The sequence below is a fragment of the Rhinolophus ferrumequinum genome, chromosome X, assembly GCF_004115265.2.
Source record: "Rhinolophus ferrumequinum isolate MPI-CBG mRhiFer1 chromosome X, mRhiFer1_v1.p, whole genome shotgun sequence".
Lineage (NCBI taxonomy): Eukaryota > Metazoa > Chordata > Mammalia > Chiroptera > Rhinolophidae > Rhinolophus > Rhinolophus ferrumequinum.
In genome coordinates, this window is record NC_046284.1 from 6696697 (window position 1) to 6723948 (window position 27252).

The 27252-nt window shown below is 55.0% G+C and overlaps 1 protein-coding gene across 1 annotated transcript; it reads left to right on the forward strand.

Annotated features, from left to right (window-relative positions):
* Positions 1 to 138: 138 nt before the first annotated feature.
* Positions 139 to 25317, forward strand: BCAP31 (B cell receptor associated protein 31). The gene is made up of 8 exons (XM_033113040.1): positions 139 to 289; positions 1401 to 1533; positions 3020 to 3120; positions 7984 to 8131; positions 21781 to 21916; positions 22803 to 22920; positions 23684 to 23784; positions 24914 to 25317. Exons 2-8 carry the CDS (start codon positions 1442 to 1444, stop codon positions 24950 to 24952), a joined length of 735 nt encoding a protein of 244 aa, XP_032968931.1. The 5' UTR covers positions 139 to 289; positions 1401 to 1441; the 3' UTR covers positions 24953 to 25317.
* Positions 25318 to 27252: the final 1935 nt, after the last annotated feature.

The window sequence follows — 27252 nt, forward strand, 5'->3', positions numbered from 1 at the left end:
TTGGGAGGACCGCGCGGGCTAGAGAAGCGGCCCCTCGTGTTCCCGCCAAGGCCCCGCCCCTCTCCCTGCGCGCTTCTTCTCCAGTCCTGGGCGTTGGCGCCTCGGCTCGGGGAGGCGGGGTGGAAAGCGGCCGTGGGCGGAACCTTCGGGTCCTCTCTTGGGTTGGGGAAGGGGCAAGGCCGTGCGAGCGCTTCCGGTTTCCGGCTGCGGGGGAAGGGGTGGGGCCAAGGCCCGAGTAGGAGAGTTTGGCGGCAGCGGCTAGGCGTGCGAGGTGTCTGTGGGAAGCTCGGTGAGCTGGGCCGCGCGCCTGGGTGGTCTCCGGGGTCGCCGGTGTCTCCCATCCCCTCGACGATGGAAAGCGGCGGGGAGCCCCGAGAGGCCCGGGGGCGCAGGGCTGGAGGCCGAGCCGGGAGTGCGGAGGCAGGGGCGGGTTCGGGAAAGTCGGAGTGGCGGCGGGCGGAGCTGGGCTTTGGCGGTGTCAGGGCCGGCCGCGGGGGGCGGTGGCGAAGCCCCTCCGGAGGAGTCGCCGGGATGGGACTTGGGGAGGGCGTGCCGGGCCAGGGCCATGTAGGGGGGTCGCGCGCGGCGGTTCCCGAGGCAGGTGGGCACTGTGGCTGACCAGGGCTGCCAGGAGGAGCTCTTCTGGCTTCTGAGGACAGCTTCTTCTAGAACTTTCTCTAGATGAGTCCGTGAGGTGCTTAGTGGAGACCTGCATTTGCTCTTGGCCCCGATTCCCGCCCTCTAGGAGTCGCTCTTCTGGGCTTTTTTGAGGTACTTCTAGTCCTCCAGCCCCATCGGAGGCAGACGCGGCGGCAGTCGGAAGGCCTGTTAGCCTCCGCTCTAGCCCCAGAGGGAGCCGCTGGGTTTTTCCAGCTCTGTTGGAAAGGGCTGGGAGGGAAGGGCCTCCTGTTTTCCCCAGGTGGGGGGTGGGGGCGCCTCGGCTTTCAGAGAAAGTGCGTTGCTGAAATACTGCCGCCTCTGGGCTGCCTAGGAGCTGGGAGCCTCTGCTGCAGAGCTCCCGGTGGCTGGGGGGGGGGCGGGGGGAACGGGCCTGATGGGTGTTGAGAATTTCCTTGTCTCTATAATCTTCCCTTCTGTCTGTGTCATCTTCTTTATTAAAAAACGCGTTCTCACTTAAACAGGCATAAGGAGTGTCTTGGGGAAAGAGGAATTGGTCCAGAAAAGGTGGCTCTGGAGCGTTAACACACTAGGGGGTAGCAAAGTCACTCCGCCCCTTCAAGTGGCAGTTGGTCGGGCATTTGAGCACTATTGTCAAGTCTCCCTGCTGAATCAAGCGCCCGTTTCAGCCAATGCTTTAAAGACTGGAGTCGAATGCTGGGGTACAGGGTAGCATGGCCGTTCCAGCTCTCATGACTCCTGTTCCTTCTGTGCCCTGTCAGGAAACAAGCTCCCATCTCCCTGTTGGAAACCTAGCAACAGGATGAGTCTGCAGTGGACTGCAGTTGCCACCTTCCTCTATGCAGAGGTCTTTGCTGTGCTGCTTCTCTGCATCCCCTTCATTTCACCCAAAAGGTATGGATGGCCTGTGGAGGAAGGAGGCAAGCAAGTAAGAGCCCTGTAGCTTATGTGTGCAAAGTTGGTGGACCCTGGAAATGGGGCCAGACAGAAACAGGTAGAACCTGTCGGGGTGGGGGTGGCAGGGGTTGTGTTTACCACTGCCAACCTTCCACACCATTCAGCTTTGTCACATCTTGCCGAGTTCCTTTACTGTGTACCCTGTCTCCTGGTCTTGAGAATGCCCCAAAGGGGAGAAGACCCAGCTCTGATTACGGTTCTGGGAATGATGCCCTCCTGCCTTCCCTTGGGTCCCTGAGGTTCAGGGCATGGCAGTGTGGGATCCGGAAGACGTGCACCACGGGGACATGTTGTTGCTGATTTAGTGACTTCTGTCCTCCTAACTAGTCGCGCTGGCATTGTGTAGTAGCCTCATGAGCATTACTCAGCCCGTGAAGGGTGAAGCAATAGTCCCTTTCGGTGAGCAGAGGGCCTGTTAAAAGTTAATTGGAAATTAATTTTTAATTACATATAATATATATGAACACATTGTTCTGACTTAAAATAGAATGTTATCAATAAGGCTGAGTCTCCACAGCTACTTTTAAAAACCGTTTTTAGTGAAAAATACAGACACCTGATGTGATGCAATCGGCAGTATCCTAAGGACTGCCTAAGGACTATTCTCGCCAAAAGCCAGAGCTGAATCTTCACAGCTCACACAGTTCAGAGGAAATGGCAGAGACAGAGGCCCCTTTGGAGCTGCAATCTGGGAAGCTTTGTGGGGCAAACAACTTGTTGTCGGCAAAAAGTAAATTGGGAAAGGAAACAAAAGGGGGTGTGGGAAGGGGGAACTTATAGAGTGAGAGATTTAAGTTCTCAACTCATTGCAGAATCAGAAGCTTGTTGGTATGGATTCAAACAAAGCAGCTATTAAAAAATGCAACAGTTAGGCGCTGGGATTCTGACTCTGATAATGAGGGATTTTTACTGATTTTCTGGAGGTCTGGTGGTGGCATTGTGATTACATTAACCATTTCCGAAGGTTCTCTGATAGAGGTGCGTTCTCAAGTCTTCGTGGAGGGAAGCGAAGGGAAGCGAAGGGAAGTTGGCTCTGCTTCATGATAACCCAGGGTGGTGGGATTCTAGGTGAATCAAGATTGGTCACATGGAAAAACAGCTTAAAGAAATAATGTGTACGTGGCAAGCATTTTGAGTACTACATAGCGGAATGTCATGGAAAGGAAGTTTCCCATTTCCTTCCTCAGAGACTACCAGTGTTTAAGACGGGTTTTCTATCAATTTCTACACATGGGCAAGCATCTTTTTTAAAACACTCTTGAGTGAATACATAAATTGGAAAATTGCAAGCCGCTGAGGCTGAACCCGTATGGGATATTCGACTACTGGAGAAGACTGCAAAACTGGGTTTCTGTTCCCAAGGCGCAGATCCCAAGGGTGTGTTCTTTCTCTTCAGCCCCTGTCCTTTTTGTTTTCTTCACAGATGGCAGAAGATTTTCAAATCCCGCCTGGTGCAGTTGGTGGTGACCTATGGCAACACCTTCTTTGTGGTTCTCATTGTCATTCTTGTGCTGCTGGTCATTGGTGAGTGAGCTGTGGCTGAGGGAAGCCACTTGACCTAGACCCGTTGCCATGTTCCACATGTAGTGTACAGCTTTGGCTTTTCAGAGACAGGCCACGTGAGTGCGCCTGTCTTTCTCTTGGAGAATAGGCTCTCTTCATCCGTGAGGAGGGTCCTGCTGGCAGGCTCACTGTGACCAGCAGTCTCCGTGGACCCTACGACGACCACCTCACGTCTCTGGGGCTGCTCCTTGGGTCGTTCCAGCACTGAAACCAAGGGAACCTGACTGGCCCATGCTGACCTTGGTCTAAGTAGTACTGCTCTCAAGTCACTTAGCCGCGTTGGTCTCCCCCTCGATGCCTGAAATAGGCTACAAATAGGGGACTGAGTGACCAAATAGACAGGGAGCCTAGCTGGGAAGGAAGCTGCCGTGTCCTGTAGTATAGAGGGGACCAGGAGGTCTGTGGCAGCATATCTAGGGAGCAGATCCCAGACCTCTCTGGATCTGGGTCAAACTTTAGGTTTTTTCAGGTCCTTCTAGCTCTGAAGTTCTATAAACCCCTCACTGAGGCGTGTCCCAGCAGGGGCTTGAAAGATAAACTGGTCCCATGGCACGCTCAGGGATGGGGCGTGGGGCCAGGTGGCGCAGAGATGGAAGGCAAACATTTTGCGATGTGGTGGTGGCGTGATTGTTCAGAGACCAGAGGTATCAGTGCAGCTTTCGGCTGGCTGTTAAATGTGTGTTTTGCTGTGGTTACTGACCAATACGTCCCCTGCTTGGACTCCCAAGTGTCGACTTGGCCCTGCTACAGGCAGCGGTCCTGTCTCCGGTGTGATGGTTGCTTAAGCCCAGAGTACTCGTCTCCCCGATCCCCAGCAGGGGGTGGGAGGCCAGGGGGCCAGAGTTTAGGGGAGCTTGTGCACCCACTAGCTGCAGCGTTAGGCATTTCTCCTTCCTAATGTTTTGGGGCCTGACGAGATATGTTCAGGCATGACTGCTTCAGACCACGTGCTGCCTACCCATTCCCAGACATACAGGGTTGGGTGCCAGCTGCCTGCATACCTTGCTATTGAAATACTTGGCAAGTCCCCGAGAGGTAGCTCTCTTCAATCAGGGTGGAGGGAAGTGAAGGGAGCAACCTCTGACCCTGCCAGGGGTAGGGAATATGCACATCATCCCTGGAGCGGGAAAAGCCAGGCTTTTCATGTGCTTTTGCTTTTGGATGTGGGGTGGGGTGAGAGTTGGGGCAGGGAAGGACTGTGCCAGGGTATTCCCTCAGGGCCTCGCTCCTCTGCAAACCAGACTCCATAAGCTCTCCATTTCCTGGCACAGCTGAGTGGGCCAGGGAGTCCTTTGCAGAACCCAATGGTTAGCAAAGGCGCCATTTTTTGGAGTCAGGGAACTGCTCGAAAGGTCTAGAGAGACATCTGACTATGATGACAGGCTGCTTCTTACCCTAACGGTAAGAAGCGTAATCTAGAGAGATCTGCAGTGGCTTCTACAAATATGCTAGCTAGTAGCAAATACTAGGGAAAGGTGATGGGCATACCAGCTAGAGCTGCAGTCCTGGCTGGCCCCTGGTCTTCACTGGGAGGGGCCTACGGCAGATCTGACTGGGGAGTGGGTGATGAGGGTCTAGGGTCAACCGCCCTGGGCCAGAGGCCTGAGATAGGACAGCACCCCGCTGCGTGCCTTGGGCCAGTATGGCGTAACACCCGCCTCCCCAGTCTGCGCTTTGCCATTGGCCAAGGTGTCCTTAAGGTGGTGGGGTTCCTGGATACAGACGACTGTGTAGACAAACATGTTTTTCTTATCGCAAAAAGAACATTTTTAAAAATTCAGAAATTGAATCCAGAAAGTTCAAGTCCCCCATCATCCCGTGTCTCACGGATACTCCTCATTAATGCTTCATTGTACATTTCCATAGGCATTTTCTCTGCTGACGTCGTTATTCGTATACTACACACTGTTTAAGATTATGCATTTTTCCACTTCCTGTGTCTTAGACATCTTTTTACAGCAGTCTCATTCTTTTTATAGACTGTAATATAGTCGTCCCTGTGCTCCCTGGGGGATTGGTTCCAGGACTCCCGTGAAGACCAAAATCCGTCAATGCTCACTCAGTCCCTTCTGTAAAATGGTGTGGTATTTGCATATAACCTATGCGTAGCCTTCCGCATACGTTAAATCATCTCTAGATTACTTACAACATATAATACGTGTAATGCCACGTAAATAGTTGTTATACTGTACTGTTTACAGCATGATGACAAGGAAAAAGGCACTACACGTTCAGTACAGGCACACAGCCAGAGTAGGCCTAACTACGTAATACCCGGCAGCAATGGAACGTCTGTTTTCCAAATATTTTTGATCCTCGTTTGGTTGAATCCACAGACGCAGAACCCACGGATGAGGAAGGCCGACTTTGTAGGCTCACCTCAGAGAGAGTGGGGGTTTGGTTCCAGACGGCTGCAATAAAGTGGATGTGGCAGTAAAGCGAGTCACACAGTTGTTTTTGGTTTCCCAGTACGTATAAGTTATGCTTATACTACACTGTAGTCTGTTGAGCGGGCAGTAGCATTATGTCTCTAAAAATAACGTACGTACTTTAAAAATAATTTGCTGCTAAAAAATGCTACCATCATCGGAGCCTTTTTGCTGGTGGAGGGTCTTGCCTCAGTGTTGTGAACGCACTGTCTGTGAAGTACAGTGAAGTGCAATGAAACGAAGTATGCCTGTATTCTCGCCTGTGGCTATACTGTAATTCCTTCTCTGTAGGCATCCTAATAGCATTGCACATTTATGCAAGAGCTTCTGTAGGGTAAATTCAGAGAGGTGGAATTGATGAGTCCCAGGGCATGAACATTTTAAATTCTGTCTTAGTTTGGGCTGCTGTCACAAAAAGACCATAGGCGGGGTGGCTTAAACAACACATTTATTTCTCACGGTTCTGGAGGCTGGAAGTCTAGGATCAAGGTGCCGGCAGAATCGTGTCGGCGAGGGCCCTCTTCCCAGTTCATAGATAACTGCCTTCTTGCTGTGTCCTCACATGGCAGAAGGGGGTGAGGGAGCTCTGTGGGGGTCCCTTTTATAAGGGCACTAATCCATTCATGAGGGCCTTGCATCAAGACTTCATCCCCTCCCAAAGGCCCCGCCTCCTAATACCACCCCCTTGGGGGTTAGGGTTCCACACAGGAACGTGCAGTCCGTAGCAGATGGGTGAGTTGCCCATTTTACGTGCCTGCTAGTAGTGTTGGAGAGCGCTCACTTCATGGTACAAATTTAACACCTTGGCACTGGTAAGGAGAGGCAGGTTTTTGTAATGTAAGATCAGCTTAAGAACCAAGCAGTCGCAAACCAGGAGTTAAGAACCAAACGATACCCATATAGTGACACCTTGCTCCTCTTCTATGGAAGTCTGTCACTGGCTTTCGTTAGGTAGGTCTTTAGGGACCGACTTAAAAAGATTTCTTGGAGGTGGGCAGAAAGCAGTGGGTATGGGATGGTTCCGTTTCTACTTTACACATGTGTAGATGTAAAAACGTGTAAACTAGAGTACTGTACGTCTAACGGCGGGTCTGTTAGGAGCAGAGGCTGTTAACCATTCAACAGTTAGTTGCATGTCCTTGTGTGTCCAGAACTGTGCTAGGCCCTGGAGATGGAGTAGGCAAGATTTCTGTTCTCCTGGAGTTTGTAATCTAATTTGGGGGAGATGGACAATAAACCTGTAATTAGGGTAATTTCAGATACGGGTGTGTATTACCAGGGAAATAACATAGAGTAATGTGACTGAAAGTGACTGCTTGAGATAAGATGGCCACAAATTCTGTACCTTGCTAGAGGTGATTCTCTTATGGGATTCTTTTTTCACATTTCTGGAATGTTTGAACTTTTTTTTTTTTTTAATTGGGGAAAGGGAACAGGACTTTATTGAAGAACAGTGTGTACTTCCAGGACTTTTTTCCAAGTCAAGTTGTTGTCCTTTCAGTCTTAGTTGTGGAGGGCGCAGCTCAGCTCCAGGTCCAGTTACCGTTGCTAGTTGCAGGGGGCACAGCCCACCATCCTTTGCAGGAGTCAAACTGGCAACCTTGTGATTGAGAGGATGCGCTCCAACCAACTGAGCCATCCGGGAGGCAGCTCAGCTCAAGGTGCCGTGTTCAATCTTAGTTGCAGGGGGCGCTGCCCACCGTCCCTTGTGGGACTCAAGGAATTGAGCTGGCAACCTTGTGGTTGAGAGCCCACTGACCCATGTGGGAATCGAACCGGCAGCCTTCAGAGTTAGGAGCACGGAGCTCCAACCGCCTGAGCCACCGGGCCGGTCCTGGAATGTTTGAACTTTTGATGAGCGCAAATTCCCTTTGTGATGCGAATAACAGTTTAAATAACAAAACCCGTTAAAAGCTTAGAAATGAAAACCTTTTAATCTTTAGCAGGCATCCTCTGTTTCTTCTTGCCTCCTAGGCAGCTCACGCCTCCTTAGCAGGCATTTCCATAAACAGGACTGGCTTATCAGCGGGGTGGCTGACAGCAGGCCGGCTGACAGCAGGCCGGATTTGAGATAAACAGAACCAGACATTGGGGGGACCGTGGGAAAGGGGAGCTACTCCTGGCCAGCAGTGCCTCAGACTTGGTTAGCATCTTGACACACACAGCAAGCTTGTGGCCTGGGTAGAATGGGGCCAGTGAGCAAAGCTGCAGGACAGAAAGGGTCTGAGGGCAGAGCTCTGGCAGGCATCCCCCCAGGTGTGTGTAGAGGGGGAAGTAATGGGAGATGGTTTGAGGGAAGCAAGGCCACCCCAACTCACACCGCCTGTCTCAGCTGCACAGCCGGACTCGTCTGAGCGGGAGCTAAACTCTGTGTCTCCTCTCTGCTCCACCACAGACGCTGTACGTGAGATCCGGAAGTACGATGATGTGACAGAGAAGGTGAACCTCCAGAACAACCCTGGGGCCATGGAACACTTCCACATGAAGCTTTTCCGTGCCCAGAGGAATCTCTACATTGCCGGCTTTTCCTTGCTGCTGTCCTTGTGAGTGGGGTGGGGTGAGGGGAGCCCTGGGCGAGGCTGGGACTTACGGCCTTGAACTGGAGGCCTGTCTGTGTTAGGGAACCACACAGTTTCCCCAGAGGCCCCCACTTTTCCTCCTGACCTCCACAGGCAGCGTGGAGAATGCGAGAGGACTGACCAGAAGGTCAGAAGACCTGATTCCTGGTTCTGTCATAACTCGCCACATGCTCTTTTAGGGCAAATGCGTTAGCAGTTCGTTTTATGTACCTGGTGTGAAGTAAAGGATGAGACATTTCCCTCCTCTGGGAGAGGCCCTTTGGAGTCCAGCTTACAATGGACCAGGGAAATGGGCTTTTGGTGGATAGGGTCCTGCTCTGAGAAGAGTGGGTGGCCCGAGCGGGCTGAGATCAACCCTGTCCCCAGGACCTTCCCAGAAGTTAGACCTGTCACAGGAGCATATTGTGCTTCATGGCAGTCTGAGTATTTCCGGGTTGGCTTTTCTGTTTGTATATAGTTTTGTGTTTGGTAAGACTGAATGCCTTGACCAGGGCCCGGGGGTGGCTCGTTGGGCAAGATTAGACGGATAGAAAATGCCTGTTTGAGCTTGGGGCAGGTTAATGCCCCTTGCTCACAGGCGTTCAAATTGGGGGCCTGGCTGTTCTCAAGTAACTGGCAGGGGGCAGACATCGTGCTCAGACCGTGTTCTTCCGGAGCATCAGGAAGAGGCTCGCAAAGCCTCTCAGAAGCAGGGTTACAGTGTGGATCCTTCGGCTGGGCTCTCCCGCCGCTCGTCACCTGGGCGTCCTTCTCCACTAGGCGTCAGAGTGACTACCTGTCTGGGCTTCAGGTTTGCAGGAGAAAAGTCTCTTGCCTCGGTGAGCCTGCCCTCTCTGGGTCAAAGTTGGAAAGTGGTGGGGGGGGGGGTAGCGCTGGAAAAGGCAGGTAGCTCTTCGCGGTGAGCTGTCTGATCAGAGTCAGAAAGGAAGAAGGCTGGGAGGAGTCGGACACAGACCCCAGGTTTTTAGGCTTTCAGGAAGCTCTGTAAAAGATGGTCTCGTGGGCTGAGGCTGAAAGGGAGGCCAGGTCCAGAGGACCAGGTGTCCAAAACACCTGCACGGGAGCGGAGCAGGGGGGACACAACGATGCCATGTGTCCGAGGGACCACAGAGGTGCTCAGGGCTCCTCAGCCAGTTCAGATCTCATCTGAAAGATAGAAAGGACAGGAAGAAAAGTAAGGACTAAGGACTGCCCCAGAAGAGCGCACAGAGCTTCAGAATAGTATTGGGAAAGGGAAAGCTGTCAGTGAGCCCTGGGATGGGAAACCTGGTAGGACCTGGGGAGAAGATAGTCCCCTTGGTATTTCTGTATCCAGTAAAGAATGGCAGGCAGAAGGTCAAGGGTAAGGGAAGCATTGGGATGAGAGGATTGAAATCCCAGGAGGGCGAGGGTACACTGGAGTGTCCAGCTTCTCTAAATGACTTCGCTTCCGCTTAGACTTGATGACATTATGTCCACAGGCTCTTGGGCTTGTTTGTAGATGGAATTGCTATCCTTGAGGAATTTATTACAGGGCCAGACAGATTCTGGAAGACTGCAGACAGGCAAGCATCCCAGTTTTCAAAGGAGAGAGAGGGTAGAAGAGACAGTAACTAGACTGGCAGAGTCTGACTGTTTTCAAGCCATGGTCTAGAAAGAAAATCTTGTGTGCTTTCAGAGAAAAGAGGCATCGTTGACGACTACTGTGAATTCCTAGGGAGCCACTTATCTCAGTCTGCCCCTGCTTTCTGTCGAGCTAGTGTATGTGGATTTTCAGTAGAATGATTGCCAGGCTCCTATTCAATTCTTAGGGACCAGATGCTGAAGTGTGGGCCAGGTAGGCACTGGCATAATTGTCATTGGGTGGGGTCCTAACTCCCAGGAGTGACTGCCCTGTGGATCAGCTCCATCCAAACAGACGCCTCAGGAGCTTGGGCTCCACCTCCCGACCCACTCAGTGTTCTCTGCTGAGGACGGTTGTCATGGTGAGCAGATGCAGGAAGAGATGGAAGCTAAGAGGAAGTCAACAGCAGGTAGGTTAGCTACCGCTCAGAATCCTTGGCTGTCTAGACGGGTTGACCAGTGGGGCCGACTCAAATGCTCTTGTAATTCTGCTCTGTTCTCTGTCGTATTACCGTGTTTCCCCGAAAATAAGCGCTAGCTGGACTGTGAGCTCTACTGCGTCTTTTGGAGCAAAAATTAATACAAGGCCTGCTATTGTGTTACATTTATTATAGTATATTATATGAGACCCAATCTTATATAAAACCCGGTATTCTATTCTATATATTATATTATTTATTATATAAAACCTGGTCTTATAGTAAATAAGACCAGGTCTTATATTAATTTTTGCTCCAAAAGCCGCATTAGAGCTGATGGTCCAGCTCGGTCTTATTTTCGGGGAAACACGGTAGCTGCCTCCCTCACTTTGCTGTGGCCTCTCCATTAGACAAGCACATAAGGCTTTGTCAAATTCCATTTTAAACCTGTCGGACACCGTAACTTCTTGGGCCTGTTCTAATAGTTCTAGCAACCACACGTCACAGTGAAAAGGTGCCTCGCTGTGTGTGCCACACCCTCCCGTGTGCCTGTCCAATAGCTGATCAAAACAGGACGTATATACTCCTCCGTAGTCTAGGGGTCAGGTGGCCCTGGAGCTTCTGTCTTTGCACAACGTTAGCCATAGAAATGTTGTTGTCCAAACCTGGTGTCCACACAGCCCATATGCGGCTTGCAGGAAACACTTTAAAAACAAAACTGTCATCTTTGTTATTCTGAGTACTAAAGTTACACCTGCTCATTGTAAAATAGAGCCCCCCCCCAAACTTCAAATAATATAGAAATGTTGGGTGAGAGTGAGCACCCTGGAGTCCCATCCCCAGAGACAGCAACAGGTAATAATTGGGTTGTTTCTGAACTTTTTAAAAATAGTCTTTTTCCATCATGTATAAGTTTTCTCTTCCAAGTGCCATGGATTTTCTTTTCCTCTGCTTTGGCTTACCTTTTTTACCCAACAGTTTATCCTGGCGATGTTTCCAAATGACTCACACAGACCCCTCTTATTCTTCTTAATGGTCGTGTAGCGTTCTGTCATGTGAGGGGACTGTCATGTCTTTAATCAGTTCCCTGCTGACAGATGTGTGAGCTGGTTTGAAATGTTTACTACTGAAAAACCACTCTCCCACCTTGGTGGTTTCTGGTCTGTTGTCCCGTACATTACGTTTCTTTTCTCTTTCTTTCTATTTTACTTAAATTCTTTATTTTTCAATTGCAGTTGACATACAATATTATATTAGTTTTAGGTGCACAACATAGCGAGTAGACGTATGTGTATAACTTAAGAGGTGATCACCCCGGTAAATCTAGAATAGTACCCAGCTGACACCAGGCATAGCTATTAGCAATCCTTTTTCTCTTTGCAATCATTGGAAATGGATTGGTGGTGTCCTGGTCCCCTGGCACCTTGTTGCTCTAAGTGTGGCCCGTCGCCCAGCAGCCTTGGCAGGACCTGGGGGCTTGTCGGAAATGCACACCCGCAGGCCCACTCCTGGCCAGCTGACTCCATGCGCATTAGCGCTTGGCTGGCGCTGCTCTGGCACATCTCCCCATGAGCACTGCCCCAGAGGGCACTGGCGGCCAGCAGTGCTGGCGGCGTGCCAGGGGCCCACTACCGGGGGTAGGGTTCATCCAGGCCTAGACACGGTCTGCAGCATTTAAGCCCGTGGAGTATCCTCACTCTCCTCACACACCTGGCTGGTTCTCTCAGAAACCATGCTGTGTACCCGGAAGTTTTTAAAGCCCTTTTTAGAATGCCTTTTCTTATCTGTCAGTACCCACTGTCTGCCCTGCACGGCGGGCTAATCTCTTCATCGGCTTATGTGCCCTTCTGCACCTTTGTACGTGTTCTTTTACGAGCCACTGACTCTTGTTAGCTGCCTGCAAGCCTGTGTGAAAGAACGAGAAAGAGATGTGTCTCTCCTCTTTGGCTTTGGTGGATCAAATTTGATTGTATCATGGGAATTGTTTTGGGGGCCCCACTCATGGTCTTAGCTTAATAAACATCTGAGCGTTACTCTACATGAGCCAGTGCTGGTTGTTGCCAAGAAAGAAGAAGGTAGAGTAGTGGAGGGGAGACGAGCCCACGAATAGCCCTCACTGCACTGGATTGCAGCCCCCGGCATCACATCAGTCGTGCGCAGCTCCACACACGCTAGGTGCCTGCGCTTAGGAAGGCTGGCATCGTAGGGCGAAGGGCACGGAATCAGAAGACAGGAGACTGGAGTCCCCAGGCCAGCGCTGCTGCTTCAGCAGCTGTGTGTCTTTGCATAAGCATCTCCCCTCTGTCACCCTAAGTATCCTCATCTGTTCAAAGAAGGGCTTATCTTAAAGACTGGACGGCTGTGTGGCCTCACCTGTGTGTGTGAGGGAGCTGTTTATGTGGATCCTTTGGGTGCTGGCCCTGCTTGAAGCCAGTAAGCACTTTCATAACCTTTCATAATTCTTTGGGCCATTACAAATGGAGAAGGGCAGCCCAAAAGAGACGGAGCAGCCTGAGTTGCCCAGCATCTAAGTGGTCAAGTCTGAGTTCATGCCTAGTTCCGAGCCCCTGTTGGCATCCCATCTTGTTGGCATTGGTGGGAGCTGTTAGATCATGGGTTTGCAGCCTGCCTCTGACGGTAGGCCGGGTGGTGGGCTGACTGCTTTTTCCCTGAGGAGTCACTGCCTGACTTTGGTAGGAAGCTGCCTGCGCGGTCTGGAAGCTGAGCTCTCCCTGCTGTGTCCTCCTGACTAGTCTTAGTTTTGTAAGTCTGATCACGTTAACCTCTTGTCCCTTTTGTACAGCTGAAGGTTATTAACTCACCTGGTAGCACACAGCCATTGGAGGAAGATGAGGCTTTAAGTAAATAAATGAGAAGTACTCTGAAATGCTTCAGTAACCACTGGTGACATACGCCTTTGCTGTATATCTTTCTAGACTTTTCTATGCCTAACAGCAGATACCACTTGTTAAGCATTCTCTGTGCTAGGCGCATATTAATCCTTACGATAGTTCTGCGCAGAAGAAACTGAGGTTCCGAGTTCAGAAGCCTCTCCCAAGTTCCCAGAGCTAGTCTTCAGCAGAGCTGAGAACTCAGACGTCGGGTAATGGGACCGTAGCATCTAGCTACTTTCCCTACAAAATCCACATGCTTCTCATAAACAGGGTCGAGCTGTAACTGCCACATGGGAACTTGCATTTTCCACTGACCTTACCGTGAGCATTGCTCTGGGACAACCCGTCTGTCTGTCCAGCATTCTTAACGTGTCTAAGCAGTTCCCCACTGGCAATCACCACGTCCCCCTCCCCCGTTTTCCTGATACCAGAAACAGTGGGAAAGCCCTGTGAACTGTCATTTTGTGCCTGCTTCAGCTTGGCCAGGCTCTGTGGGCCTCGTGATCCTGTTCCAAGGGCCCACGTCCCTCTTACTTCTCTGTTTGCACACGTCTCACTGGCAGGCACTGACGCCGTGCCTGAACCTCGTGGGTGGTGGCTGAGTTTGAGGAAGTGGGGCTGAACAAGGCAGATGGGGCCAGGGGTGGCGGGAGATGGGCTGGCGGGTTCTGAAGGCCTTCGGGCCTGACCTCTGCCGGGTAGCGGTGTGTTTCTCCGGGGGCGCTGCACCACGGTCAGAGTTGTATGTTCCTGTTGGGTGACAGTGCATGGGACGGAGTGGAGACCAAGTTGGGGGTCACGGAAGTGAGAGACGCTGGCAGCTGATCCAGGCTGTGGTAGCATGGGGTGCAAGTGGGGGGCAGGTTTGACTGAAAGGGGAGGAGCTAGCAGGGATGCGAGCCTGTGGGCTGAGGTGGTTGTGATTCTGCTGTGGGCCTCTGCAGAGTGTCAGCGCTGGGAGAACTCAGGGCTGGCTGCACGCACGCACGCACAGGAGGGAAGGGAGCCGAGAGGCCCACAGGAAGGAACAAGGAAATCGGGGTCGAGGAGGGGGTGCTCAGCAGGATGGCATGCTGTCTCGGCCCAGAAGCCTGGCGGCGCGCTGCCCCTCCTTCTGTCTCATCCCATGTGATCCCCTGCTCCTGTGGGTTTTTCTAATTGGGGCAAAATACATGCAACGTCACATTGATCATCTGGACCACTTCTAAGCCTACAGGTCAATAGTGTTGAGTCCGTGCATACCTCAGACCGCCAGCCTCCAGGGCTGACCTTGCAAAACTGCAATTGTCCCCGTTCCACAGCCTCGGGGGCTCCTCCTGAGGGCTGCTTCCTCAATGCCCTGGGAACCATTGGCACGGCGGGTCTTCCTGCTGCCAGCCTTGCTTCCCCAGCTGAGTGACTTTCTGTCATGTCAAACCCATCCCACCACCCCTTGCTTTCAGTGCCTTCAGAGCACCTTGGCGGAAAGGTCTGGCCCCAGATCCTCAGGGCTGTGACTGCTCCCTGGGTCAGCCTTCTGGGTCTGTTACCGGCTAGCCGTGTGACCTCGGGTAAGTCACTGACGCTTTCTGAACCTTTTCTCTTACCTGTAGGGCAGGGATGGGGATACCTCTCGAGAGGGCTTAGTGTGAGGATTGAGGTGACAGGTCACGGTCGCAGCATCGTGCCTAGCACTTGGGGACTGGTTGATAAGCGGTAGCTGTTACCAGTAGCACGCTGAGGAGTTACAGCGTTTGGTGGGATTTTTCCCACTCGTGTGCTACGCTGTGCTGGCCTGAGTAGGGAGTGGCTTTCAGAGGTCTTATGTTCCATTCTGGGCATGAGCTGCTGGCAGAGGAGAGTGGGACAGAGAGGAAAGGTACTGCAGCAACAACAGAGGGTTGGGCGTAAGGGCTTCCGCAGACAGAGGCTGAACGAGAGTTGGAGGCAGGCAAGGTGAGCTGTCCTCGGGGCCCCGGGCATCCAGATGGATGATGCCAGGGAGTTCTCACCCCAGGATGGGCTGTTCGCTTGGTCAGTGTAGAAAATGCAAACACACAGAGAGGCAGGATAGAAAAATGGTGCCCCGTAAATGGCACCCAGCTTCAGCAGCGAATGTCGCCCGGCAGTCTCATTTTATCTACCCTCCCCTACTGTCCCTTGCAGGGTTTTGTTTTTGTTTTTTACAGTTGATTTCTTTCAATTGGTATCTAGGTAAGGTATCTAAGGGGTTTTCAAACCTGGTGCCTGGGTCTCCCCAAAGCCAGTGACTTTGGTGGGGGACCACTGCTGGAGAAGGCCTTCAGTCCCACTCGATCCGTCTGTCGGCTGCCATCATTTTCTAAGAATACAAATAGAATAGCACTTCAGATCTAGGCACTGCTAAGAGCTTTCTATAAGTCCATTGATTTCTAGTCCCCACGACGCCAGACTCACCCCATCTGCAGTAGTGTACCCGTGTCCTATGGGTGCTGGGCCTAGAAGGGGCACTGATGAAAGGTCTCCAGTAAAGTGGCTCAGTTTCCTCTGAAGAATCCAAGACGGACCACCTGACATGCATCAGAATGTGCGTTGGCTTCTTTGAAACTACAGATTGTCTGCTCAGCTCCTTGATGTGAGCTGAAGAATTCTCTTCCTCACACTCTGAAAACAAACAGTGCATGACCTCCTTGGGGGCTTGGTGCCAAGCACACAGGGCTGCTTCCTGAGTCCAAGGTCATCGGAAGCGTGCCATTCCAGGAAAGCCCCTGTCTCTCAGTGCCCCGAGACGCCAGCCCGTGAGGCCTAAAGGCAGAGGCTGAGGGAGTGGAGAGCGGGGTTTGGGATGGGAAGGAACCAAAGGGCTCCTCCACCCTGGCCCGGACGCCAAGGTGGCAATGCCCTTCGCAAAGAGGAGTATCGCTGGTGTAGCTGAGGAGCTGGAAGTTTCATTTCATGTAGTGTTTGAATTTATTTGAACTGGAAAGGTCACGTGTGGCTGGTGACCTCCACATTGGACAGCATAGCTGAAGCCACCTCTTGTCCTTCACTTCGTTCACCTCCTCCAGACTCTGAGCGTGACAGGTCGCCTGCTGGAGGCACTGTCGTGTTTCCTTTGGACTCTAGGACCACGCGGGCACATCCAGGGGTGACAGCTCCCTCCCTTCCACTGTCTTCAGGGTAATGTCTCCAGTAACTAGGTGGAATATCTTTGCCTAGGTTGTCTGACCTCCTTCAGTTGCTCTCTGTCCCCCAGTTTGCACAGAATCCTTTGGCTGGTTTCAAGAAGGCGCATGACAGAAACCCCAGAAACACAGCTTGCTCCTGTCCACTGGCTCTCTTCAGCTCAGGAGGGTGGAGGACAGGCAGAGGCTAGGAGGACTGGCCGCGTGCCCCTGCCCCCTCCCTCTCCAGCTGGCTTCACTGTCAGAGTGGCCGGTCGCCACCTGGGTTGTCAGTTGAAGTTGCCACAAGGGCATTTCTCCCTCCCCATTTTCTATAATCTGTGTACTCCAGGGCTAAGAGGAAAGCCCAGCCATTCTGGGGTAGTGGGGTAGCCCTACGGGAAGATTGTCCCTGGATCTTTTTTGTTTTTAATTTTTCTCCCCCTTCTTCCACCTCCCCCACCCCCATTCTGGTTCAAGCCATTGTATCTCAGTCTAGTTGTGTAGGACACAGCTCCGTGGCCCAGGCTGGTATTGTGAGCCTTGCGCTCCCCCCTGGCTGAGGCGGTCGGTTGCCGGTCGGTTGTCAGTCGCTCAGGGCAGCTGTCGCCAGCTGCCGGCTGCTCACGATGGCCGCTCCTGGCAGCACCCAGTAGCCTGTGGCAGCACACAGCAGCCCCTGCCGACCTCTGACCTCCGGCTGCTGTCGGCAGCCCAGCTCCAGCGAGAGCCGTTGTTCACAATCTTAGCTGTAGAGGGTGCAGCTCATTGGCCCACGTGGGAATCAAACCGGCGACCTCGGCGTTAGGAGCACGGCATTCCAACCACCTGAGCCACCAGGCCGGCACTCCCTGGATGTTTTCGAGTGAATTTTTTTTTCTCCGCTTTGCTGCCTCCTTATTTTCACGACTCTGGGCTCTTCAGAGAGTGTTTCCTGGGGCGGCTTCTGCCCTGTTATTACTTTATGCCTGAAGCCCTTCCTGAGGCATCACCTGGGTTTTGGTTCCTTGCCAGGGCAGCTCCTGTTTTCCTGGACAGCTGGGGCAGGTTCACCCAGAATCCACCCGCCCTGCGGAGCCCTGCCTGGGGCAGGGCTGTAGTCATCCTGGAGAGTCAACAGGTGGCACTGTGACATCAGCTTCCCACTTGGACAGTGGCAGCGGGATGAAGGGGAGCTGTTTGCCTTGCATGTCCTGTGGTGGGGTCCTGAGGACTGAGTGACCCAACTCACCTGAGGGCATGGCACCCAGGAGAGGCCTGGTAAATACTAAGTGGGCAGGATCAGCAACAGGAATGGGGGTCCACCAGAACCATAGAATGTTCCGGTCGGTACTTGGGAGCAGGGCCTTCCCCCTTGCTCCTGCCCACTTCGTGTGAGCCCACAAGGGGGAGACAGGATTGGTGCAAAGCACATAGGAAGCACGTCTGCCCCACTTGATATGGTTGGCCCTGTTTCTCTAGTGTCCATTAAGAGACTCGCTTTCTCCAGCCTTCTCTTGTTTGTTCAACCTTGTTATAAAAGCACGAGAGCCCCACTCAGTGTCCAAAAACATCTTACGGAGAAAGGCAAGTTGAATTCAGGTATTTGGGGATGACGTTTGTCTGCCAAGGATACATCTGGATTCTCTCAAGGCTCATGTGCTGGCATCTCCCTCTGTCACGGGGCCTAGACCCCGGGGCCCTCTGTCAGCCCTGTACCTTGGGGAAATCCCTCTGGCTCGTGAGTTCTGACCTGTTGTCTGGAAATATATCGCTAAGAGCAGTTATGTACATAACCGTACTTGGGCGGTAGATAGAGAACGATGGACGCCAACTGGCGAGAGGGGGAAGCAGTACCTCAAGCTTTCCTCCAGGCTGAAATCTCCTGGGCTGTTGAGACTCGGAAAGTCTGAAGCTCAGCGCCTTCCAGTGTGGGCCGGGTGGAGACTCAGCACTGAGGGGGCACTCAGAAGGGCACATTGATGTATCTGGGAGGGGCTGGGGGTAGAGGGTCACAGGGGTAGTGTTGGAGCTGGACCTTGATGGGTAAGTTGAGGGCAGACACGAGCACAGGGCCTATTGTGTGAGGGGCAGTGAGATATTCTAGAAGGGCGGCTCCTGGACAGGCCTAGTTGGCCTGCTAGGGAGCACTGCTTTTGGCTTAGCCTGGGGCCCTGCGGCCTTGGGCCAGGGCACTGGGCTCTGTCCCCGGTTGTAGTGAAGCGTTTCCCTGAGAGCCTTCTCAGCTACCGCTGCAGTCACAAGTCTGGCTTCTCATCCACACGGGTCTGACATGCTGCCTTCCTGCCGCTGTTTCCTGTCACCCTATTGCTCAACTGGCGAGCTCGGTGTCTGCCTGGGTTCCCCTCTGTGTGGCTGGGTCAGGGGAGAGCCAGGGCTCCAGACCGCATGCAGTCCTGGCCTGAGGCACAGTCGCACACATGGGAGGGGGAGGTTTTCTCTTCAAGACCTTGGAGGATCTGGAGCTCAAAGGTGCAGCCCCTGGCCTGAAGGCGTTGCTGTCTGGGCAGCCAGCAAAGGCACAGGTGATGCAGGCAGACGAGGAGGAGAACAAGTGAGAATGGTGCTGCCAGATGAGCGACACGAGAGGCTTTTGGTGGGGCAGGTGGTGATCGAGCTGGGTCCTGAGTCATCAGCAAGAGTTAGCAAATAGAAGGGGACGGACCATTGCAGACCGGAGGGCTGAGTGCAGTGGCACGGAGAGAAGGCAAGTACGAACCTGGCGTGTTCCAAGAAGAGCCAGTGGTTTGGTGTTACTAGAGCAGAGGGCCAGGTGCCAGCCGAAGGCCCAGGGAAGGTGTTGGAGGGATTGAAGCAGAGGGGTGACATGATCAGATTTTCCTGGAGAAAGATTACTCGGGCTTTCTGCAGGGCATGGATTGCAAAGCTGTAGGTCATAGGGAGGGAGGAGACCCGTTAGCAGCTGTCAGAATCACCCCGGAAAGAAGTGGTGAGGGCCCTCCCTGTTGGCGGGTCACTCTGTCTGGAGGTGACGGGATAGGAGTGGGCGATGGCTGGGGCTAAGGTGATAGATACGCAGGCCCAAGAGCTCAGGGTGCAGGGCAATCGCCCTCACGCACAGGCTGAGTTGGGCGTGTCTGTGGGGACACCAAGGAACCGCCCTCTCATCAGCAGTGGGTGTCAGGGTCTGGGCTGAGGTAAACGGTCAGGGAGAAGACTGGCGGTGGCCAGGGCTGCTTGAATCAACGGCTGCGGGGTGGGGGGGGGGAGCTTGTCAGCTGCCCCAAGTGCTGCAGAGCGAGCGCCCCCAGGACTCCAGGGCATTCCTTGGATTGGGTGGTTATGGCATCGGTGGGCCTGCTGGTGGCTCGGCCAGGCTATATCCTCGGCTGGCGTAGGTTGAGGAATGTAGGGAGGAGGAAAGGAGGGGCTGGGGTGGGTAGGAAGGACAGCGGTGAGGGGTGAGGTTCCTGGAGGGAAGGATTACCCAGAATCTTCCTGGGCTGGGTTGGAGGAACAGGTCTAACAGGAAGGGAGAAGACGTGGATGGCATAAAAGATGGCATGAAAGATGTGGGGGCTGGGGGGTGCCTGCCCTGCACTGAGGGGGAGACCCTGATTAAGGCTTTGAGCAAGGCGGGGGCCTGGTAGTCCCAGGCTTCAAGAGGGCCCTCGACCGCTCTTGTGCTGGGTTCTCTGTTTGCCTGGGCCCGTGTTGGCACCCCTGGTGCCCTATGGCTGGGGATGGGCTGGGAGGACACAGAGAAGAGGTGGGCCCCTGCTGGGTTGCTGCTGTCCTCGCTGCCACCCCTACCCTGGGCCCAGCCTCCCCAGAGTGACAGCCGTGGTCACCCTCAGCGCTGCTGGAGTCCTGCCCGAGTCAGCTGCCTATCCAGCTTGTTGGGGGGAGGGGAGGGGAAGTGTCACCCTTGGATTTGCCTCTACGTCTTTGCCTGCTGGGTCCGCCAGGTGGCACACGTGCCCTCCCCCCTCCCCTACTCCAGCTGGGGATTGGTCTGAGCGCTCTGCTGGGAGGTTGGGGCTTGTCAGACTTGCCTTTCTTTCTGGGCCCCTCCAGTGACTTCCGCTGCCGCTGAGTCAGGCGCATTGCTGCTTTCTGGCTTCTGGGGTGCTCGGGTGCTCCCTCCATGTTCGGGGCTCCAGCCCAGTGGGGGGCAGGCTGGTGGGCAGTCAAGGGCTGAGACAGGGAAACCTGAGCCCTGGGCCACGAGGTCCCGGCCGCTAATTTTAGAGAGCACATGTCACTGGAAACTCTCCCATCCTGCCAGGAACCAGTGGCCTGGCTCTCCCCATACTGCCAGGGGCCCCTGGAACCTGTCCCCAAACCAGGAAGCATGGTGGGCATCTCACGGTTCCTGGAGCCTGCTCCCTAAGTGCTTCTTCCTGACAGGTTCAGCCAGGGCCCAGGCTTCTCGTGCACATCCGGGTCCCGACCTGGAAATTGCCAGGTTCTGGGCCCTCAGGCCTGGGTGTCCTATCAACAGAAGTTGCCTTGTTTGCTTTCCTGTCCGCTTGGGCCAGCTGAGCAGTATGTGTCCATGAGAACCCCACGAAGGCTGGCTGGCAGGGCCGGAGTGCATGGCCTGGCCTGGGTGTGGGCCTGAACCAAGCAGAGTCTTGCCCTCTTCCCCAGGGTCCCTGCACACCTGAGCTACAGCTGGCCTGGGCCCCTGTCCCAGGTATGTGGGGAAAGTCATCCCATCTGTCTCCATCCCTCAGTGTTGACCGTTTGATCTGTGCCTTTCTCAAGGGTGGCTTCCAGGAAATGGAGCAGCTTGTGCCCCTAGCGGCCGCCTGTTTGCCTCTCGTGGCTGCTCTGGCCCTGATTCTTCATTTCTGTCCCCTGTGCCCCAGAGGACCTCAGTGTGGCAATGTTATCCGACAGATGAGTTCTGGCAGCGGCCTGCAGAGTGCATTTGGGAAGGGAGTGGGGAGAAGAGTCATGTCCATTTCTGTCGGCGTGGGAGCCCTGGAAATTCAGAATGTGCGGTGGTTCCTAGCTTGGGCCTCGGTTGGGCAGACAGGAGTTGGGCGTTCCACCCGCGTCCATTTCTGGCTCTTGGCTTCGGCCAGTTGCTTCAGCCTGTTGAGCCTCAGTTTCTCCTGTGTGAAAAGGGGATGGTGATCGCCCCTACCTCACAGGGTGGGTGTGAGGATTTGGATGGCTTGTTGGAAGTGCCCTCAGGCACTAGCTGCTCTTGTTTACCAGGGTGAGCCTGGCCTGGCAGGGAGGAAAATGGTGCTGCTGTGGCTTCCCTGGCACGTCCAGATCCTAACCTGGAAAATGCCGGGTTCCAGGCCCTCGGGCTGTAGCTCGCCTGGCCTGGGTATCCAGTCGGGCTCCTACTTCCTGTGCCTGCAGTTTGAGGCAGTGTTCATCATTCTGGTGCAGGGCACAGCTCCTGGTCTACCTTTCCTCTCCTGTTGCCAGAGCCAGGCCGGTGGCGTCTTGCTTGGCTGCCCTGGCAATCCAAGAGGGCAGGTCTAGGCTGGAGGCAGGCGTGGGGCGGGAGCAACCAAGACAAGTTCATGCCAGCAGTTTTCCCTTCTTTTTTTCTTTGCTCACTTCTCCCTTCTTTTTGTAAACAATCACAGCCTGCTTAGACGCCTGGTGACTCTCATATCCCAGCAGGCCACGCTGCTGGCCTCCAATGAAGCCTTTAAAAAGCAGGCAGAGAGCGCTAGTGAGGCGGCCAAGAAGTACATGGAAGAGAATGACCTGCTGAAGAAGGTGAGCTCTGCCTGCCTGACCCCACCATGTGACATTCTTTATGGGCCACAGTGGCCACTGTGAGCCTATCAGTGACACCGCACTTGTTGGAAAAGCCGAGGAGTTGCGAGGAGGGGTAAAGGGGCAGTTCTCCGTGGTGGCGCGTGCGGGAGGGGTCTAGGGGACTGGGAGGGACAGGGCGGGCCCTTGCTGTTCCCTCACCTCTCCCTGCTGTGCGGGCCGGACTCTTCCCTGATAAACCTCACTCCTCCGTGAGCCGAGCCCTGCCCTGTGACCTGTGGGCAAGTTAGCAGGGAAGAACATTGCTGTCAGCTGGGGATGAGGCAGGGACAGGGTGTGGCCAGTCCTAGAAGGCCTGTGACAAGAGGTGAGGTGTGAGCCAAGCTGGGAAGGAGGTGGATGGACTTGGATTCTGAGGCAGGATAGAGCTGGACGGGCAGAGGCAAGTTCAGGGATCCTTGGCCAGAGTGAACTGTGGAGCCTGGGGGAGGAAGAAGGGGCATCGGTCACTTGGGCGTGACTGGCAGCAATCCGCAGATGAGAGCAAATTGCGTCATTGGATGGCCTGGTAAACTCAGAGGAGCCGCTAAGAAAGGAGGCAGGGCTGGGGGCCAGGGTGCGCAGGGCATGTGGTCTGTGAGCTCTAGCAGGTGGCCCTGCTGGCCCTGGTCTTTGCCTGGTGGCTGGGAGGAAGCAGTGGCCCAGTTCTATGCTGACATTTCCGAAGGGGCGAGTGCCCAGGGCAGCTTCAGGAATCACAGCTCAGTGGAGAGGATGGTGTTGGAGAGTCTCCCACCCTCCGTCCCTCCCTGCCCTTTGCCCCTTCCCTCCCTCCCTCCCTCCCTCCCTCCCTCCCAAGTAACCAGGCCTTTGGCACTCTTCCTAGGAAACTTCTGTTGATGGAGTTGGGTTGAGCGCCAGGGAGGTGAAGTTGGAGTTAGCGAACAGTGACCTGCAGGCTGATGTGAAGAAGCTGAAGGAGGAGCTGGCCATCAACAAGCAAAGTGAGCGGTGTCCTCAGGGTCCCCTGGCTCCCGGTGGCTGCCACTGATCTGGTGCCAAAGTAGTAATAACAAACTTCCACTCAGGGGCTCGCTGGGTGACGACAAATGGCACCCTGCTTATCCTGCTCATACACAGTCGGTGGGGCTCATTGGTTTATCAGGGCATGGGGGGTCCCGCCAAAGAGAGCCCAGGGAGCCCCAGAGCCCGAACACTAACTTTGGAGCCTCGCACCCGGTGCCAGGCATGGGGCATGGGCATCGTTGTCACAAGGGGCCTGGTGGGTAGGGAGGGAAAGGGCTCAGGAGCCTAAATCACAGCTGGTTGCGATATTCCCCAAAACTTCACTGTCAGTTCCCGGACGCGCCCTTCCTGAAGGCCTCTCCCAACACGTCTTCTTCTCAGCTTCCAGGCTGGGATTCTGCTCCCTGCCTCCTGCTCTCACCGCCGACATTTTCAGAATGTTTGTCCCATGCCCTCAAGACTCCCTGAAGTTACCCCTGGCAAGAGCCACTTGGGGCCTTTTTGTTAAAGGGGCTGAGGGGTGTCCTCAGTATTTTTCTGCTTTCCTCCAGCTTTGTGGGCCAACTCCCTCATTTTAGGGGCTCTCAAGGCAGCGGGCAAAGGAGTTTCCTTGGGAGGACTGGTCTAGACCTCACTGGGGACAGATTCAGGGCTTACATCTGCTGTCTCCAGCAAGCTGGGGTCTTCCCCCCAACCCCCATCTTTTCATTTTCCTTTCTTCATCACTTAAATCACTGCCAGAACTAGAGAAAGCTGAAAACGAGGTTCTGGCCATGCGGAAGCAGTCGGAGGGTCTGGCCAAGGAGTACGACCGCCTGTTGGAGATGCACACAAAGCTGCAGGTGCGCGTGCCTCCGCCTGCTCCGCCTCTGTGCTGGGGGTGGGGGGCGCTGTCCGCCTGTGGCTGCAGGCCTTTTGAGAGGGGAGCTGCTCTCTGCTGCTCCCCCTTTCGTCCTCCGTCACTGCTGAGTCGGAGTCTAGAGAAGAAACTGCCAGCAGTGGCGGTCTGGGCCCAGCAGCTGGAGCCCTTTCTTGGGCGGGAGAGGTGTGGCCTGGCAGAGGGTGGCCGCTTACTAAGGGGGCCTTGGCAGTGGGGTTGGCCTCATGCCCAGCAGCAGGGCTGTCGAGAGGAGTGCCTTCCCTACTGTGGCCCCCGGTCCATGGAGTGGGGCCCCTGACTCCAGCCCAAGTCCACTGAAGGGGTGCCATCGAGAACCGGGCAGAGACATGCAGGGGAAGCTCCAGGATTGGTTGCCGGCCTTCCCTCCATAGGGGCTGCAGGGGGACGTGGGGGCCAAAAGCTTGGAACAGGCTTCCCCTCCGCCTGCCCCTAGCAGGTGCTAGTCTGCCACCACCAACGTGCCCGGGCCAGGTCTGAGTCCTCAGACTCGCTGCTTCTAGAAGCTCACGTGGCCTGGAAATCAGGCATGAGGGCCAGGTGTAAACACTCCTAAGTTCTATTAGGTTGGTGCAAAAGTAATTGTGGTTTAAAAGGTTAAAAATAATTGCAAAAACCGCAGTTTTACATTAATCTAATAATAGCTTGCCTTGGCACTTGGCAGCCCATGTTTGGGCACCAGAGTGGGCAGAGCGGGAGGAGCCAGCCCCCAGAGGGGGCCGATGCCCTTGGCGTAGGGCAGGCTCCCTGGCAGGAACTAGAGGTGTGCAGAGTTGGGAAGAGCCTGACCTGGGTCTTGGAAGGGACTCGAAAGCCAAGGCTGCCGGGAGCATGAGGACGGGGCTGGGGTGGGGCCCAGGAGGAGGTGTTGGTGCGGGTTAGGCCTTTGCCGGAATGAGGCTACTCCCACCCTTGCGGGCCTTTGGGTGCTGCGGAGGGTGGGGTTCCTTGTTCACCTGGACAACTGTCCTTTGGGGAAAGGGCGCCTTCCTGGGCCTCTGGAGTGGAGGGGCTCGAGGGTGAAGGTGGGGAGTGTGCCAATCCAGTGCTTTGCGATTTTTGTCCCTTTTCAGGCAACAATAGATGGTCCCACGGACAAGAAAGAGGAGTGAGCGCCGTCCTCCCTGCCTGTGGCTGTGGCCTGGCTCAAGCTCGCTGTTTCCTGAGAGTCAGGCCTCCTTTGGTACTTGCACTTCGCACTCCTCACACTGCTTACAGTTCCTTGTTCTCCCAGCACCCCACGGGGGACCGGGGTTTCCACCCGCTCAGGATGAGCTTGCTGCCGGCCTGGCCGTCCAGGAGCCAGGTGGGCACCTGAATCCCTCTCGGTGGGGCTTGCTTCCCACTGGGTTGAGCCCCTTTTTGTGTTGTGCATTGATATTCGGAGCTCCAAGGCCCCTTTCCTCTGGTCCTGCAGGAGGGTGGGTGAAGCAGGCAGAGTAGACTTTTTCTTGGGGGCAATAAACGTTAAGATGTATCCGCGGTGTGTGCATGTAACTGAAGTCGCAAGGAGGCCTCTTTTTCCCCCTCCCTGGAGTGAGCAGCTCTGACAGAGACCCCACTGCCCCACCCCCACCCCCCACCCCCACCTCCGTCTTCGTCCTTTCTGGTGTTTCCTTTCAACTTGTTCTAACCCTTAAAGGGCGGCCCATCCCAGGCTGGGCCCAGATGCACACTTGCCCTCTACCTTTCCACATCCCGCTCCCCGGGCCGGGCTCCACTTTATGGCTCCTTGGGGTGTCTGTCCTGTGGGTCTCCCTGGGGTTGGCCACTGGGCCCAGGGGGAGCTTGGGAGACTCGGTGAACTGGTAGGGCTTCCAGGTGGCAGCCTCGCCTGCCTCCTCTGGGTCCTGTTGGTCACATTTAGGACAGATAGAACCTGGCAGAGTGCCAGCAGTCACTCCCTGCCTCTCCCCCCCCCCTGAAGGTTTGCAGAATGGCCTCTGAGTAATGCCAGCTGAGAGGAGACTCGCCCTTGGCAGTGACCTCCTGTTAGCCCAGGGCAGAGCCAGGCGGAGGGGAGGGCCTCCGGGTGGGTCGGCGTGCTGCCCCGAGAACATGGCAGGAGCACCAACCTGCTGAGAGAGCCTGCCCTTCCAGCCCGCCACCCCTCGGTGTTCCCCTCGACTGGCTTCAGCTGGTGGCCGCCACCAAGCAGGGTCTAGTGCTCAGGGCCAGCCTGAGAGCTGGAGCAGGGGTGGCTGGGGCTGCCAGTCCTGAGAACTAGGCAGGGGGCTGGGCCAGCAAGTGGGGGGAACTTTTGTAATTAGGGGGTCCCCTGAAGATGGTGGTGCTGATGGCCAGCCTTGTGCTCCTGTCCCTCCTGCCCTGGCCAGGCCTGGGCTGGTGGCTCCCGTCTCCGGTGTCCCTTCCCCACCTCTCTCAAGGTGGTACCTGTTGGGGAGAGGCCATTGGGAGTCACCCTCTGGTTGCTATGCCAAGGTTGAAGGCTCTTCCTGCTTTTCCAGGAAGTGTTCTCTGACAGCCTCGGTCTCCCTGAGCTCACTCTTCTCCAAACTTCTAGAGGCCAGAGTCCAAACTGTGCCTTCGGGTTCTTCCCTGGCCAGCCCAGGTGGCCTGGTAACTCCCCTGGGCACCTGGCCCCAGGCCAGGCAGAGAAGAGAAAGCTGTGTAGGGGGAGCTGGGGGGATGAGACAGCCAAATGGGCGACAGACTCAGGTGGAGAACGGGGTGCCTGCCCAGCCTAGACTGGAGGGCCGACTGTGGGACCCAGCCCCTCAGGCCCGTCGTCAGTGCTCTTTTCCTCCAGTAGCCTTATACTCTGAGCGGAACTACCCCAGCGATCCATTTCCTCCTTGTGTCCCACTTGGATTGCCAGTCCCTGTGTTGCAAGCCCCCGCTGCTGGGGCAGTGTCCTGTAAATGGTGCCCGCCCACAGCTCTCCTGGCCCCGGCCAAGCTGTCCAACCGCTGTCAAGTTCTCTGTGATGCTGATGTTATTCGGAGTTTTGGGTGGTATTGTGGCAGGTGGCGTAGAAGCTATTTGGCAAGCAAGAGGTGACAAAGACCTTAGCCAAGGCATGGCTGCTGTTGGGAGAGTGAAGTTAAAACAGTTGGTGTGAGCCCAGGGTGGGGTGAGGAGCCGAGTGGGCCCGAGGGTGACACCAGGCTCCGTCCAGCTGGTAAGGAGGAGTCCCTGGGGGCAGGGCTTGGGGGATCTTCTCAGCCCGGGAGAGCCAGGCCGGATTCGGGAGCTGGCAGCACACAGGATTCTGGAAGTTGTGGGAGTGGCGAGAGCTGAGCGTCTGCAGAGTGAGAAGGCGCTAAGAGAAGGGTGGGACGAGGGTTGGGTCAGAAGAGGAGTTGTCAGGCATCCTGCAGGGGCCCGCTTGCAGGGGAGGGACCTGTCTGCGTGTCAGCACAGGCTCGGAAGGCCTTTCCAAGGTCTGTGG